Source organism: Bombyx mori, chromosome 2 (genome assembly GCF_030269925.1).
Source record: "Bombyx mori chromosome 2, ASM3026992v2".
Lineage (NCBI taxonomy): Eukaryota > Metazoa > Arthropoda > Insecta > Lepidoptera > Bombycidae > Bombyx > Bombyx mori.
The window spans coordinates 5,753,469-5,771,644 of NC_085108.1; the positions used below are offsets into that span (position 1 = coordinate 5,753,469).

Here is an 18,176-nt window from a genome sequence, read left to right on the forward strand (position 1 = left end):
CACGACAACTTCCAATTTTTTTTTAATAATTAATTAATTAGTCAACTATTGTGATTTTATACATTCAACTCACACACAGAATAACATACAGGTACTATAATATTGCAAAGGTTCGACAGCAGGTTTTAATGTTTAAGATGTATTAAAAAAACTTTTAAGATATACAATGGTCTAGCTATAATCTGTTATATATATTACTATTTTATTATATTACTGTTCACTACTATATTATTGTTGGTATCCTTGTTTGGCTGTAACCATCTACGATCAAATGAAGCTTCAAATATTCGATGGCAATGAAAATATCACTAAAAATTCATATAATCATTCGCGACAATGTCAGATAAAAATCTCATCAAAGACTAATCCAAATTTTAAATAGCCTTAAAAATTCTAATGTTTATCCAACATGAGCAGTTGTCAATATACACAAACATATCAACAAAATAAATTCAGAAACCTGCATTAAAATAGAAAAAATCCATACCAAACTCACAACAAATAAAAACTAGGTAATAATCACACATCATTACACAACACAAATCAGTGAATTTCAATAATTAACAAATATTTATAGAAATATAACTAGTTTTACCTTTCATTTCGGTAAAATATCTTATCTGTTACGTTATGATAAGAATATATTGCACGAGTTTCATAATCTATATTGATAAAATATGTTCATGTTTATAAATGAAAATGTGGAAACAAAATTTATCATTAGAATATACCTCAGGGCAGAAATAGATGGCAGAATAGCTAACTAAGTAATATGTGAATCAATATTATAATTAAAGCACCTTTTTTTAGTTTATATTCCTAAAAATTAACTTACTTTTATAAAGCTCACAGGTTTGTACAATTACTCTAGTTTGTACATAATAAATGCTTTTGTCATAGCACTTTCAGTAGAAGGAGTGCATTTCGTTATGGCAAAGCTATCGTGGAATATGATATACACCATAGTCGATAGGTCGATAGTCCTGCGCTCGCGGATCGCTTGGAACCTCTGGGTCTACGGAGGGACTTCGGTTCTCTCTGTGTTTTATACCGCATGGTCCATGGGGAATGCTCTGAGGAATTATTCGAGATGATTCCCTCATCTCCTTTTTATCATCGCACCTCCCGCCATCGGAGCAGAGTTCATCCATATTATCTGGAACCGCTGCGTTCATCGACAGTGCGTTTCCAAAGATCTTTTTTGCCACGTACCATCCGGCTTTGAAATGAACTCCCCTCCACGGTGTTTTCCGAGCGCTATGACATGTCCTTCTTCAAACGAGGCTTGCGGAGAGTACTTTATGGTAGGCAGCGGCTTGGCTCTGCCCCTGGCATTGCTGACGTCCATGAGCGACGATGACCACTTACCATCAGGTGGGCCGTATGCTCGTCTGCCTACAAAGGCAATAAAAAAAAACAAAAAAAACCATATTTTATATATGGTATGGTATGGTATATATGGTATTCAGACCATTTACAAAGTTTCGGTATGGTTGTTTCTGTAATCTTCAATAAATGGATAAAGGAATAACTGTACACTCACAATTTGCTTTAAGAACCAGAAAAATGTTCAAGCAGAGTTGCAAAATATTACTAGCTTTGTATTATAGATAAAAATGTTCAAGTAATATTTTCAGTGCGGGAGCTGTGGAATCAATATTTATCAATGCTTTGACTGTGACATTGTCGAATTTGTTGAATTTATTATTGTTCAAGGGGCTTTGATTGACATATTCATGGTTTTTAATTTAAACTAGACATCATCAGTTGATGCTCAACATATACCACAGAATAGTTTTAATGAAATTTTCCAAAATTAATTCACAATTGGTAGTCATATCATGGAGGTGATTCAAAAAAAGGGGCCCACTGAGTTTCTCGCCAGATCTTCTCAGTGGGCCACATTTCCGATTCAGTGGTAAATTCTGTGAAGCACGGCTATTGCTAGGGTTCGTGGTTGAAACAACGTCAGGTTTGAGCCACGCCAGCTCACCTACTAGTTCGGTGAATCTAGAATAACCCCTCAAGGTTACTAGAATCGGTAGGAAAAACAAGTAAATACTTATAATTATTTTCACACCATCCATCAGTAATAATACCTTGCTATCTCAGCTAGATACCTTTATATCTTGAGTAATGGTTTACAACTCTAATCTAGTACTCTCTAAACCGTAAATGGAGTCTATAGGACCATTACCAATATAAATGCTGCCTGCTATCTTAAGTTAAATCAGAAAATTAACTGCTTTACAGCCAAAATAGGCAGGATGGTGTAACCTAACAATTTCCTTAAAAACACTAAAGCATTGAAACTTTAACTTGTTATTAAAAAGTTGTTACTTTTTATTTTTCTGATAAACTATGTACAAACTTAATTATGTTTCCTACAGGAAGTCAAATATCAATGTGGCCTTGTAAATTACAATAATTTCTAGATTTACCTGAAGACCTTAGGCAGTAATTTATATAGCTATTGACTGGGAGATATCCTGGTGCTATTGATTGAGAGCTATAATTGATATGCAGTTTGGACCCAAGGTATAGCTGTAGCTATCTCCCCTGTTGTCCTTATTTAACGGCCATGTATATCCACTTACTTCTCAAGAGTATTAGTGGTATAACATGTTGAGATCTCACAATGTTTGGTATAATTTTTCTGCTTACTTCTTATAAGCAATTATGCATCATAGTTTCAAGAGTAAGATAGCCACCATAATTGAGACATTCCTTTCAGAGTACCGTTGAACACTGATATTGCCTTTAATCTCGACGAACCACTTATAGGCGGTATTCTTGTGTGGCCATCAACACAAACAAAATCCCTTTTATATTAAATTTTAACGTAATTTTGAAGCTACGAAAAATTTTTGTTCTAACATTCTACTACTTCGAGTATGTACTAATTTCGAAATTCAAATAAATATCGAAAAACGAAAACAGAGAATCGGTTTTATTTATACTTTAAAGATTTAGTCGAATGCTATGCTGTACAGAATTAAACAGGTTTTCCGGTGACTATATTATAATTAGATTACTCATTTTTCGTTTACAATGAACAGATTAAAACGCTGAATCATCGATAACTCACTTAGAGCTTTATAGAAATCTTCGAGTTGTTGACTAGCGACCTTTCAAAGAAACTTTACAATCTTTCGGATAAACTTTTCAAAGGGTTCAAAACAGAAGAAAGACGTTCACCTACCAAAACGAATTAGTGGAAAAAATAATACTTGTAACTTTAAATAAATAAAATTTCATCTGACTTACATAAAACATTTAAACACTTTACAAGATTTTTAGGATAACAAAATACGAAACACAATCACATTAATTCACAAAACCCAGAAACGTCAAACTTTTTATTTATGACAATTGACAGTTCCGAAGACGAGCCGAGGTATACAGCCAGTACGTGCGTTCCGTTTCACAGTCCACTCGCGAAGGAACTTTTAAAAATTATTTACATTGAAGGATTTAAATAAAATTATCTAACATCTAGATCGAAGTTGTTTAATCTACGAACGTTTTGACGACAATGAACACGCAATGCAATCAACGCGTAGGTGGAAACAAGGTTGAAGCATATATTATCTGTACATGCATGCAAATTTTCTTGTTTTTGTTTGATTTTGTATTGCAAAACGCATTGTTAGCAGTTTCTATGCGCGACCTACATTATTTATGTAAGATCTGCAATTCACAGTATGTTGAATCTGTGTCAGATAGAAAATTTTGCGTAACACCGGTCGGCTGCCAATTGTTTGAGACAACATTTTGTTAACGTGTTAATTTTTTATTTACATTCACTTTACTATACACTATACCATGCTATCTTTGTGTCACTTCAAATTCAAATTTACGTGTAACTATGATGTGTTTTTAACACCATTGTATGTTTTCTTCTTTTCCAATTGATTTTAAAATTTATTTTACACTCCAAACGATTTTATTTAGCTTCTGTTTAAAATTACGTTCCATTTACCGTGCCACATCAACATGTTTTAGTTCGATACCGAATATCCGAGAGCCGTAAGTACATCTTTGGACTTTGAAGGCTAAAAATAAGTCGACATCGTCCAAAGATTAACAGGCAAAAGGCGTGGAAACGTATAATTTAGTTAAAGCAATTAACTTGACATCGAACAGAAGAGTATTCTTGTACAAATGATCAGTATTTTCGATATTGAATACCAAAAATACATTTAAATAAAAAACCGGTTTTGCATTAAACTATAATTCAACTAGTCAGCACGTATCGTCTGGAAGAACATATTTTCACTTCCTTATTGTTGGCTTCCCAAATACTCGGGGTTATTGCGTTATTATTTTCATTTGCAACATTAATTATTGGTAACACCGCTGACGTCCGTAAGCGATGGCGACTATGAAGCGGTCTGGTCGACTGCCTTTAACAGCAATTCAAGTAAACACAGCACGTGTTTTCCATACACTTTATGTGTACATAGATTTACACTATACACCTATTAGACATTCGTACGATATTGTCACGTGTAGTTTACAGCAGTTCTCGTATTAAACTGTGCTATTGCGCCAGACCCCGTAGCGCGGGTAGGTGGAATAACCCCTTAGGCTACCGGCAAATAGGTGGAGAGAAAAAAAACACCACAAAAGATTCTTTCGATAGATTTACCTTATTTCGAATTCTCTTAAGTTATTAATGATTAGTATTGGATAATAATTTTCTTTAGTGGTAATGTGTGCGTTACTATGTTATAGTCCTTACATGCGCGAGCTTGCAGGCTGCACATTCATTTCGTGTCAATACTGCAAACCGGCGGACCTTGAGGAATTCTGTATCAGCACTCAATTTAGAGAGGAGATAGAGAAACTTGTGATATCGTACAATATGCGCCCATATACATCGATCGATATATGAAATGCAATCGATTCTGTACCCATAGAGACAGCCCACTGAGTTTTGCACGGATCTTCAGAGTATATCGCGATTCTGATCCGGTGGTAGATTCAACGTAGCACTGCTCTTGCTAGGACTAGTGGTAGCAAACTCTCTCAGGCTGAGCATGTGAGCTCACCTACCCCTCTGCGAGAAGCTGGAATAGCCTGTTAGGCTACCAGCAAATAGATAAGAAAGAAAAAAGATTTGGCAAGCTTCTCTACCCGTATATGCAATAATATATAGTAATTTAAAAAAAAAGCACGCCCAGATAGCATAGTCAATACTAGTTGGGAAATTAGAGTGAAGTTATAAAATTATTATAATTATCATCGGTCTTTGTGATACGTAGGCAAATTGTCAAGTTAATAGGTTATATTTTGAAGTCGTTGCAAATGATGTTAAACTTTTTTGTTACATACAAACACAAATATAGATATGTACTTACTAAGCTAATAGATAAATGCTAAGTTAATAAATGTTAAAAATACTTAAAGGCTGTAAATTTCATCGACATTGTAACTGCTGTGGTTTATTTCAACGCCATTCAAGACTTAAGCCCTAAGTTGGTCTGTATATCAACGCATTAAAATAGTGGCCATACTGCGCACAAAGCTCAACGCATGAGTGCCTCGCAGTTATAATAACAGAAAGAATCCTGGAATCTGCTGCTTCCATCACAAAACTTGCCAGTATCATATTTCAACGATTACTTTAATAACCAGACGACGTAAATAGGTTAATTAATAATGTACAATTTTCATCGATAATTTTCCCGTAAAGATAATGCTATTTGTTAATTATTAAACGACAAAATATTATAATATTTTTAATAAAGGCAAACCATGCATTCTTTGTCACAATTCACAGCGACCATAGACAAACATAACTTTTACCTGAGAAATCCGTGCTGGCATCCACGTCCAACGAACAACTACCTATAGAATCCACCGACTTATCCATCACTTTAACAATTAAATCCGCGACCCGATTCTTTATTAAATCTGATTTCTTAACTTCGATTTCGTAATGTCCTATACTGTCAATGTCATTTCTGTCATTATGTGATACGGTTATATGATTTTCGGCATCGGATATATTTGCGGGGTCTGGTATAGGAATGTTTTTGTCCAGGATCAAAGTGCTTTGGCTTGTGAAGTTGCTGCGTATCGGCTCAATGTATTCCACGTCCTCGTCGTCTATGTAGACGTGATTGGCGTGTCCGCTCGGCCCTTGGACATCGGTTGCGTCCTTCGGAACCGCATCTACGACCGCTTGGGTTTTATTTAAGTTTTTCACGTAATAGTTCTCTAGCTTCTCCAGCTGTCTTCGTGTTTCGGAATGCTTTTTCTTAACCGAATCAATGATGACCGGTAGGTTTAGCAAATCGGGCGTCTTCACCCGTTTGTGATCGTCGCGTCTGAATACAGGCGAGTCATCGCTCTCGAGTTCGAATCTTTTATATTTGGACGAGCAAAAATCGTCAACGGATGACGTGTCCGACTTTTTCGTATCGAAAAACGTGTCTAGCGAAAAAAACGACTTCCGCTTTTTCTTAGGTTGGCTGCCCTTGTTAAAATTCGTCGGGATGAAGGGGTCGCCCGATTTGAATTGTTGCACGCAAATGTTGCTCGTATTTATGAATGATTTAGGTCGGTTTTCTTGGGGCAGACTTAGCACCCTCGTGTCCTTGCGGGAGTCCAAGCTCAGAGTCTTTCTGAATCTCTCGTTAAGGTTCGCGAGTAGGAAGTGTCTTCTTTCCGTTGATTTAGGGGTGACGTTATAACTCTGCTTACTACTCGACGGCTGGTTTAGTGGAATGTGTTCTGTGTATTTGTATTCTATCTCGTTCTCAGAGTAGTCCCTACATTGTGGTTGGTAATTGGGAAGGAGTTGGTCGGGTCTGTGGAACGAGAAAGAGCCGCGATTGGAGCTCTTCTTCCGATCGCAGATGCAATTGCCGACGCAGCTCAGCTTTGAGCACTTCTCCTCCTGCTCAACGAAGATCTCGTGCTCGACCTTCGGAATGTAGCTGTCCGGTTTATTCTTGTGAACGAGGAGGTCCTTCCTTATCTGTTCCAGTCTCTCATCACCGTGCTGGCCCCTTGTGTATTTGGACTTGGGCGGTCTGAAGAATCTTATAGAGCCCGACGAATGAGGTTCTATCGATCTCCTCCTTACGTACGGCGAGTCGGAGATCTTATTCACCCCTAAAAGGAGCACCGGAGACTTCTTATCTTCCTCATCAGCGAGGTCACTGGAAATAATAGAAACATGATATGGATTTTGTTTGAGTGGAACCAATAGCCAGCCAGGAGTACTTCCACTACCTATGATTTCATAGTTACGTATATTTTCTTTAACAATATCTAATAAAGAAAAATAAAACATTTAATGTCAATTTTAGTGGGTGAAATATTACAACTAGTTATATATATAAAAAAATTGTAGGAGTCAAAATTCTTATATTGAGTTTGGTATTGTACAAAATAACCAATGATTTTGTTATAAAAAAAATATCATTTGAACATCTAAAATAAGTGGAAGTTCTCCTAGATAAGCTTTCGTAATGACCGTTGCTTTTGACTGCGAAGCTATCTCTTAATTTTGCACAGCTTTAAATTTTTCTCTCCAACATTTATTATTTAATTACATTTCTATTATTTTAGTATTGAGGAGCACAAGAAAACGTAACGTGCAACAAAAGACATGCAGAAGCAAAATAAATAACAAAAAAAACAAAACATACACAAAATACTCACTTTTACTATCGAACGAAGGCAACAAACTCAAGCAATTCTTTCGTAATAAAACTGAAAATAAAATACAAAATCCGACTTTTTTTTCCTAGCTAAGCGGATAGATAGCCTTGAGAGGCTATTTCAGCGTAACCATAACTAGTAGGTGAGCTCACGGGGCTCAAACCTGACGACGTTGCTAACACGAACCCTAGCAAGAGTCGTGCTTCGCAGAATCTACCACCGGATCGGAAACGCGACCTCCCACTGAGAAGATCCGGCGAGAAGCTCAATACGACGCCGTCGCACAATCGACCTTATTGTGGAATGTTTTAAAACCTTAATATACAGCGGAAAACAAAAATGACACCAACAACAAATACGTTTTAACCATTAAATTTTATCCATTAATTTCGACTCTGGAATAATCGCCACTGCACACGATTTTTCTAGGGCGCTATGACATGTCCTTCTTCAAACGAGTCTTGGAAAGGCTTCGAGAGTTGAAAGGTTATTTGGCTTAAGCGAAATTTCGCTTAAAATGAGACATTTATCTTTGTAATTAAAGTTGCGTTTTATTTGGTACAAGCCGAGTCCCGCGATGTTACCTGCGGTTATTGTCGTACCAAGCGTGACGCCGCGTGGCGAAGTTATTAAAAAAAAGTAGCCTAAGTTACTCCTTATATCATCAGCTACCTATCATTGAAAGTCCCGTCAAAATCGGTCCAGCCGTTCCAGAGATTAGCCGGAACAAACAGACAGACAAAAATTGTAAAAAACGTCATTTTGGCGTATGTACCGTATATGTATTCATATGCTTGTAGTAAAAAGCGAATATTTCAATATTAAAGACACTCCAATTTTATTTATATGTATAGATTAAAAACAACAGTTCGATGTTTTAATTGAACTTCAATTATGTTTACTCCATTAAGTCCACTCCAGTTGAAGATGGTTTTTTGTTATGATATTTTTTCCAGCCTTAGAAGGCTCTCCTGTAAAGTTACAAAAGCGTAAACCAATTTAAACACATAAGCTTTCACCCCTCGACTTGGATAGGGCTGGCAGCGGTTTATCCGTGACCTGGTATAGCTAATAACCGGTGGCATTTCTTAGCCGGGTCATATACGCTTTCAAAGGCAAATGATTAGTTCAAATCTGAACCATATTTGCCGGGTAAATGGTAAACACATATTAATGCCTAAATCCTACGTACTTCTGGAAACCGTAGTCAAATTGATTCAGGCGTTGATGATTTCATTTTATTTGACGTCTGATTGACGTTAAAGAACATCAAGTCACAATGGATTTCATTGGCACCGCGAGGCCAGCTAAATTCACTCGACCGCCTTACTGACATTTGCAAATGAACGACATGTATTACACAGTGGAAGAACGTCACATGCTTTTTTTATTTTTATTGCTTAGATGGGTGGACGAGCTCACCTGGCGTTAAGTGGTTACTAGAGCCCATAGACATCTACGACGTAAATGCGCCACCCGCCTTGAGATATAAGTTCTAAGGTCTCAAGTATAGTTACAGCGGCTGCCCCACCCTTCAAACCGAAACGCATTACTGCTGCACGGCAGAAATAGGCAGGGTGCTGGTACGTACCCGCGCGGACCTACAAGTTGTCCTACCACCACATGTGGCCGCGATCCTCAGTAGTGAGGGAACGATATAGAATAGAATTGCGTAGCTGTTACTCAGGGAACAGAACAGCTAAGTATATTTTAGTAAATCGTTTTTGCTGCGGACTCTTTAGCCCTGGCGAGGGGGACTCAAGGCGTCGTGTGGGCGGCTCTTTACGCGCCTTGCGAAAGAAGAAATGGTTGATGGAAACCCTCACTCCCTGGTGCCGATCTAGACCAGGCTTCAGTCAGACGATTGCCAGTTCGGTAATCAGTGATGGGATGGGGTTACGAGTAACATCGGCACCACGCTAGCTATTCATCCACTGTCCACTTATCAGAGGTCGGACTCGGGTCTAGAGCAAAAAAAATATTGAATTCTTAACAAAATTCCGGTTTCAAGGACAGATGAAGCTTATGGTCACAAATGCTCAGTGTTGGCCATCATTAAGTTCTCGTACATTGTCGGTGACATTGTCAGTAAGCTATGGTGACAGCTTTTATAGCACAACACTCGTACATTTATTACCGTGCAAATTATCAAATGGTAAATATAAAAACATCATGTATACGACATAGATAAAGGCGCACCCTGTTCCCTTTTAATACAAATAATTTAACGTTCGTTACATGTGATACGCGAATGTTTCGTAATCCCTTGGGCTATTAATTTCAATAAAATGATAATTTTTTTATGCTTGTTAGTTATGTCAAACTATTAGACTTGACGTTATGGGCTTGAACTCCTTTGCCTATTTAAGCAGAAAATATCAAACGACTTAATTTAAAATACTAATCGTCCTAAAATTTGGATTTAAATCACGCTAATAAAAGAAGTAAGATTTTTAGTCGTAAATCTTAAAGATTAATTGATATAATAACAGAAACACTAGTTTGCGATTTAATCAATGTTGACTAGCGGGTAACCGTTGTAAAGTCCCGTTATTTGGAAATTATTGCACTTAGTTGTGATGTGTAACTTAATTGTGACAATGACAGCTCCTGTCATCGTCGAAATACGATTTTTATTATTTAAAAAAAGAAGGTTATAATAAATTAGGATATTTTTTTAAAAATCAACTTAAAACCCGTAAAAAGTTTCGATAAAGTTAAAAAGGCTCGAACGCAAACAAAAGAACGTAGGCAGAAGAACAAAATTAAAATCTGATGATTTGTGATCAAGTATGCAAACACACACACTCAGACACAAACAGAAACACATTTCCTTGTAAACATTTTCAACGTACAGACCCTATCTATACTAATAGGTATATAGATCTACAGTGTTTTTTTACGGATGTTCCGTTATAACAACTGAACCATCCATCCGATTGACTTGAAACTTGGGATCCATGTAGAAAATACATGTACTTAATGGATAGGCTAATATTTATATGAGTTTTCGAGTCCCTAATAATAATGACAAGAAATAATAATGTTAATTTTAAATGCTCAGCGAAGCGGGCAAGTACGGCTAGTTATCTAAAGTTAATATAATAATATAACCGAGAGAATCGCAGCGGACTAGCGACACGAAAAACTATTTTTAGCATTTCTTTTAATTTCCAAAGCCGTAATTAAAAAAAAAAGAACTTAATGTGTGAACCTTTTTTTATTTACTCTCACTGATGATATAAGTCATTTGTTTCCTTTTTTTTTGGTAAATTAACAGCTAGAGATACAGCTAGTAATATAAAACAGTTCTTCTACTTGCGTTTAATACACTTTGGCATGCTATAGAGCAATTTAAGCGCTACGGCCAACGAGACTCGTAGTGCTGTGACAAATACCAATATCGATAAATCGAGATATAGAAAGCGAATATACTACAAGCATTATAGTAACTTTTATTCCTTCTCATGTTCCTCTAAGTCTTGGCAAAAATTTTATGACCGGCCGCCTGCCTGATGTTAACCCTCTTGGGGAATGCTTTTGTTGACCTTGGGCCTATATTGTATTGGCTTTGGTCAGGCTTTGGCTCTTAGTCGCCTTCTACGACACCCACGAGCTAAGTTTGGGTTGGGGGTATTCTTAGGCGCCCACCACGCCCACGGAGTGAGCGAAGAAATGGTATATGATAAAGAAGTATGGAAGAAGAGAACGTGTTGCGCTGACCCCAGATGACTGGGAGAATGGCAAGGAAGGAATTGCAAAAATTTCAAACTAAACTTTTTTATTTATAGCTTAGATGGGATGAGCACCATCTCACAGCACATCTGGCGAAAATTGGTTATCGAAGCCCGTAGGCATGAACAACGTAAGCGCCGCCACCTATTTTGAGACATGAGTTCCAATTTTAAGTTTCAAAATACAACGGCTGTCGCATCCTTCAAATCGAAACTCGTGTCTATTGATTCCTATAACAACACTATGGTAATCTCGTAACAAAAATGTAACTGGTGGCAGGACCTCTTGTGAGTCCGTGCGGGTGGGTACTACCACCCTGCCTATTTCTGTCTTGATGCAGTAATGCGTTTCGGTTTGAAGGGTGGGGCAGCCGTTGTAACTTACTTGAGACCTTAGAACTTATATCTCAAGGTGGGTGGCGCATTTACGTTGTAGATGTCTATGGGCTCCAGTAACCACTTAACAGCAGGTGGGCTGTGAGCTCGTCCACCCATCTAAGCAATAAAAAAAATAAAAAAATAAGATCAAGACATTTATCGATATCGATATTTAATACGGCCATCGTAACAGGAATCGGTCCGTCGCTCGCACAGTTACGTGCCCGCGCCGGTACGGACTCTGAACGTAAAGCAATTATTAATTAATATGAACGTCTGTCATCTGTGTGGGCGTACACAGCTTTTATTAGGAAATTACAATACCGGTTCCTTCAATTTCGAATTCAATGTGATTCGTTAAAAAATAAAAAAATGAAAAAAGGCGAAGAAGTGAAAACACAAATAAACCACACACTGAATGTCTTTAAAAAAAAAGTGTTTGAAAACTCAAAACACGATACTCCTTCATAGAATTAAAAAAAAAAACCGGGAAATTTGACATTTACGTGATTTTTTTTTCATTGAATTAGAAAAATTGTTTAAACTTCTAAACTTTTCTAGCACACACAAGTTTGGCCGTGGGGCTTAGAGTAGCAGCACCCCATCACCTCCCGTGTTTTGGATAGCGTTCAGCAGCGTTTATACCAGCCATCACTAACCAATCGGCTTTTACTAGGCATATTGTTCGCTCACGCGTCTAGAAACCTCCATGTTGTCTACTTTTGCCGCGAAACAGTCGTGCCTTCCTGTCTGAAGGTCGATACAGCCGTTATGTAATGCAATTAATACTTCGACGTCACAGTGAGTGATGTGATTCGCGTTTTGAATCCCATGGAAGGCCATGAGCACGTTGACCCGTGTAGGTGATAATTTTTTTTATCACATCTTAATTTCACTCAGTTTAGGTGTGTAACATGATTTTACTTTTACGGATTAATTTTGGGTTTTTTTTAAACTCATTAAATTAGTTCCTTTGTCCTTGAGACTTCGTCCTTATTACTGGTGGTAGGACGTCTTGTGGTTTCCGCACGGGTTGGTACCACCACCCCGACTATTTCTGCCGTGAAGCAGTAATGCGTTTCGGTTTGAAGGGTGGGGCAGCCGTTGTAACTATACTGAGACCTTAGAACTTATATCTCAAGGTGGGTGGCGCATTTACGTTGATGATGTCTATGGACTCCAGTAACCACTTAACACCAGGTGGGCTGTGAGCTCGTCCACCCATCAAAGCAATAAACAAAAAGAGCTCAAGTTCTCAGTTTCTACGGACGCCCCACCCTTCATACCGAAACGCATTACTGCTTCACGGAAAAATTTAGGCAGGGTGGTGGTACCTACCCGTGCGTACTCACAACACGTCCTACCACCAATGCTTGAAATATTTTCTTCTATATTCGCGAGACATCATGAAAACTATTTTTACGGTTTAATCTTGCGTAGAGTTAAAAAAAAACTAAGTAAATACTATGCATACATCATCGTCATCATTTCTTAAGCATCATCGCTTAAGCATACCTAGATTCCAATTATTAAAAAAAAAACTGCAATTACCTAAGCGATTACGTAAGATATACACAAAGATCAATGAACTCTTCATGCTTATTTCGTGATCGTCAGACAGAGGTACAGGTTAATGCTCTGTTTTTTTTTTTTATTAATCATAACGGATGTAGTGTAACACAGAAATGTAAGGTTGTATTGTGTTTCGGGAGTATTCTAGAGACTTCGAGAAACGAGTTAGAGAAACAAATATTAATAAGAGATTACATTCTATATCTTTGTATAAGTCGATCAGAGAATTGAGCTTCTGTGATGCCGTAATACGTAAATTTAAGTTCGTTCATTATAATACTGTTACGTAAGAGTAACGCCATCTATCGCCGAGTAGCCGAACGAATATCGAAGGATCTAGTAACATCTAGAACGCTCGAGAAGTACAACGCCATCTATTTTCAGATAGCGGAAACACAATACTCGACTTTTGTGGATAGTTCTCGATAATTCTAGGGATGTGGTATCATCTATAAACGCGTTGCAGAGATGGCACGCAGTCAGTCAGTAATCGGAACTACTCGAAGCGAAACAGCGAACGGATCACCTGAAGCGAAGCGGAAGAAGCGTATTGAGAATTTTAAAGTGTTTTAAGTGTGTTCTAAGTGATAAATACAGTTTTAAGTTGTACGTTGATGGAACATTTATTTATCCCGAACCCCAGCGCGTAAAAAATACATAAAACTATAAACGTACTAGCGAGCCGCCTCCGCTTCGCTTCGGCAACTGTAATATGTTATTGATCTTATTGAATTTTCTTTTACACAAATCTGGTCCTGACAGTGACAAACACAATAAAAAGATAACGTGACAAAGAAAAAAAACTAATCTTTTCTCTTTTTAAATTCGTGGTTCGCTATTTTGGCGATAATGGCTTACAAATAAAAGATAGATATATTATGCTGTATCGGGCTTTTTCGTAGGACTATTTAAGATAAACACTTCCATTTTCCATTTGGAGTTACACATTATATACGTGTAATTATATCGGTTTTTGCGGCGCGCGCCAGAATAGCTTGCAGTTAGCATTTTTTTTTTCAACTTACTCGACAATTATCGTTTTGCTTTCGGTAATTCACACTATATCTTTATAAATTATTGCCTACGTCTTATTCTGGGTGATGGGAGAGATGTGTTTTGCTTTCGGTAATTCACACTATATCTTTATAAATTATTGCCTACGCCTTATTCTGGGTGATGGGAGAGATGTGCTCCGCACTAAACGCTTCACCTTCCCCCATTGCCTTTTCATGAGTTCTGTCTCATGCGAGGTTTGGATGTTGGTTGTTGAGCGACAAGGTTTTATTTAGTCGGTTCAACTCCGACATGCCCCGCCCTCCTGACAAAAAAAAAGTTTTATTCTGTTTTGTAATCTATATTACTGTAATGTTTCACCATAATTCATTCAGTAGTTTTTGCATCAAAGACTAACAAACATACAGCCATACATTCTTACAAATTGTTGCGTTTATAATATTAACTAGCGACCCGCCCTCGCTTCGCTTCGGAAACTGTAATTTATTATTGATTTCTACGCTATTTAATGCATGTTATTATACATATAAACCTTCCTCTTCAATCACTCTACGTATTAGAAAAAAACGCATCAAAATCCGTTGCGTAGTTTTAAAGATTTAAGCATACATTGGGAGAGATATAGGGACAGAGAAAGCGACTTTGTTTTATACTATGTAGTGATATAAGTAGGATTTTGTTAGCGCCATGTCTAATTCCCGCTTACTCTGTAGCTATCATCTAGACCTTTTTTTCGCTACATTACCAGACTAGACTATACAGCAATGATTGCAGACCGCAGAAATAATACAGTTTCGTAAAATCGTGTGCCCGTTTGTCGTAATACACTTCTAGTTTACTTAGTCGAGTTAACTTTTACGCGATCGATAAGTTAACAAACTCGCACAAAGCATATTGAAATCAACGCGTTTTCGGTCATGCGATGAATCCTATTATAGTTATTGTGTTTTTTTCCTACTTATTCTAGTAGCCTTGAGTGGTTATTCTAGATTCACCGAATTAGTAGGTGAGCTCACGGGGCTCAAACCTGACGACGTTGCTAACACACGAACCCTAGCAAGAGCAGTGCTTCGCAGAACCTACCACCGGATCAGAAACGCGACCCACTGAGAAGATCCGGCGAGAAACTCAGTGGGCTGTGTCTATGGGTTAATTAACTCGCCGAGCCCTTCGTCTCAAACGACGGGTTCGACGAGAACGATGACCGGTGCTTGAGGTACCTAAAAGCACCGAATCGAGAGGATCCGAAATGAAGAGATAGTTATTGCCGGCACACCGGAGTTGACTTGCAGCCAACCTATTAGTAAGGGCGTGTACGTGGATTGAGAACAGAAAACACTATTTATCTTCTTCTAGCACATGCGTACCCACATCCAAACACAAGAGGAGAAATATCTAGTTTACTGCAAAGCCACGTGGAGCGTTTAAGTACTTTTTTAAATTTGAAACGGTGAAGTAAAAAAAAAATCAGATTAAACAAAAAACATAAATTTTTGGACTTTTTTGATGTAAGTACCTACTGTCAATCAGCGCGGCGAGGTACCACAACCTTGACTGTTTCCGCCACGAAAGCAATCACGTATTCTAATTTGGAGGGGACAAGATACTCGCTGTGGTAAAATCTATATTTCGAATAGCATCATTCTTCAAACTATAGCGTGAGATAGACAGAGAGGGAGTACATTTTACTGCACACCAAAAAACAATCAACGGACCGGTGAAGGCCATGGGGCGTTTTTTTTTATTGCTTAGATGAGTGCACGAGCTCACAGCGCACCTGGTGTTAAGTGGTTACTGGAGCCCATAGACATTTACAACGCAATTGCGCCACCCACCTTGAGATATAAGTTTTAAGGTCTCAGTATAGTTACAACGGCTGCCCCACGCTTCAAGCCGAAACGCATTACTGCTTCACGGCAGAACCTGAGGGGTTTAAGTCTGCGCCGCGCGCTACCAGCATTCTAGCGCTCTGGAGGAGAAATAAAAAGAGCAACCGGTTGGCGGTGTATCGCGTCCCGACCTGATAGGCTGGTTCTTGCCCAGCGAGGTATTCCGGGACACCAGCCGAACCGCCTGGGCGGCCGTATCGAGACGGCCGACATTCCAGAACCTTCGATTCGCCTCGAAGGCTCCGTCGGCCGGGCGTCTTTGGGGTGAGCTGCGCCGTCTGGTTGTAATGTCGACCGCGGTAACCTTCTCACCTCATCCAGGTTCTGACCTCGGAGGGGATTGAAGCTTAGGCGAAGAGTGCAGGGGTATTTTAGTGAGTAGTTCTAATATTCATATACTTGGCCCGCGGTTCGTAATAGCGGCACAGTTCCACATACCTCTTCGTAGGAGGTTAGGCCTACAGCTGTTTTTATCCACATAAATTCTGAATAAGATACAGCAGGTATGTACGTTGGGGTGCACCATCAATAACAATATTTCTATGGTCTATCAAAATAAAACAAACCAGAATTTAAATCTAAACTTCAAGACAATTGGACCGTTTATTTTGAAAGTGGTGTAAGTCCATTTTCTTTTATTTCGAGAAAATTAAAGGTTATATATACATATTTGTTGATTTAAAAATACAGGCAAATCATATGTCGGCTGCGATGGTCCTGTTGAGGCTGCGATGCTGGCTTGCTGCGGGACGACTGTCAATGACGTGCTTTTATCTGCGAGAATGCGGGGATTGTGGTAGCCGAAGTTTTTGATGCGCTGATGATGAATCAGAAGGTTGCGTGGGGATCTCGTCGCAGGTCACCAGTTTGGGGATTAACGACGAAAGGAAAAGATCTTCCACCGAGCGGGTGATATTTGCTCGGTAGACCGACGGTCCGAATGTTGTTGTTCGGAACTTGTATATATGCGCTTTATCTTGAAAATGTCGTAAGCGAGATTCAGGCATCTGTCAATTATCTTGTGTTGTATAATGGCTACCCGCCACATGTGGTCTGGCTATGCCACCTACCTCTGTCAATTGGACTTAAACCACTTTCATAATCGATGATTATGCAAATTCATTTACCGACCGATTTTAAGTTGTACAAAACATGGGATTTTTTTGAGAAATTAAACACGGACTAGTTATATATAAAAAAAATTACATTAAATTAAGCATGAATTACGTGATAGCCGTAGCTCATTTTTCTCAAAAATGGACTTACACCACTTTCAAAATAAACGGTCCAATTATTGAATTACGTTAGAAGTAATCAAGAGGCCACGAGGGATGTTGTAACAGTCTCTTAAACCACGCACAGCACATAGTCAAGTTTCAATAAATACCTTAATTCGATCGAGACTAATTCACGGTCACGTGTTTCGCTGGCTGCGAAGGCCGAGGCGAGAGGCGAGAAACATGAGAATGTAAAAATATTTTGTAATGCATTTACTATTCAGTATTTTGTGATGCAGTATTATCAGCGGAACCAGTTGGGTGTTGCCAATGGGTGGCCCACTTTTCGTAAGTTCGCATGGCAATGTCAATAAAATATATTTTTTTATTGGTGGTAGGACCTCTTGTGAGTCCGCACACAAGAGGTCCTACCACTTATTGCCTTTGTGGGCAGACGAGCATACGGCCCACCTGATGGTAAGTGGTCACCGTCGCTCATGGACGTCAACAATGCCAGGGGCAGAGCCAAGCCGTTGTCTACCATAAAAATTATAGTAATGTCACTGATTCTTGATACGTGTGCAAATTTTCAAGTCAATCGAACCGTCCTGAAACCGGTGAAAATAGTAATATTATACAAAGGCTAATATAGATCTTAAAAAACAAATGTCACGGACGCATTTTTTTTTGTTTTT

At 38.5% G+C, this 18,176-nt stretch overlaps 1 protein-coding gene and 2 long non-coding RNA genes across 3 annotated transcripts in view; 2 read left to right on the top strand and 1 right to left on the bottom strand.

The window, feature by feature from the left end:
• Window positions 1–18,176, top strand: part of LOC134200481 (uncharacterized) — a 330,115-nt gene that overhangs the window by 17,449 nt on the left and 294,490 nt on the right. The window lies entirely within an intron of this gene.
• LOC101737750 (uncharacterized) overlaps window positions 1–18,176 on the bottom strand; it is a 51,896-nt gene that overhangs the window by 11,407 nt on the left and 22,313 nt on the right. The window contains exon 3 of the mRNA XM_038015055.2: window positions 5,812–7,172. Within this exon, the coding sequence (XP_037870983.1) occupies window positions 5,812–7,172 (1,361 nt within the window). The remainder of the gene's footprint in view (window positions 1–5,811; window positions 7,173–18,176) is intronic.
• On the top strand, window positions 7,118–7,747 carry LOC134200515 (uncharacterized). The gene is made up of 2 exons (XR_009975471.1): window positions 7,118–7,258; window positions 7,585–7,747. It is a non-coding gene; the product is annotated as an uncharacterized LOC134200515 (long non-coding RNA).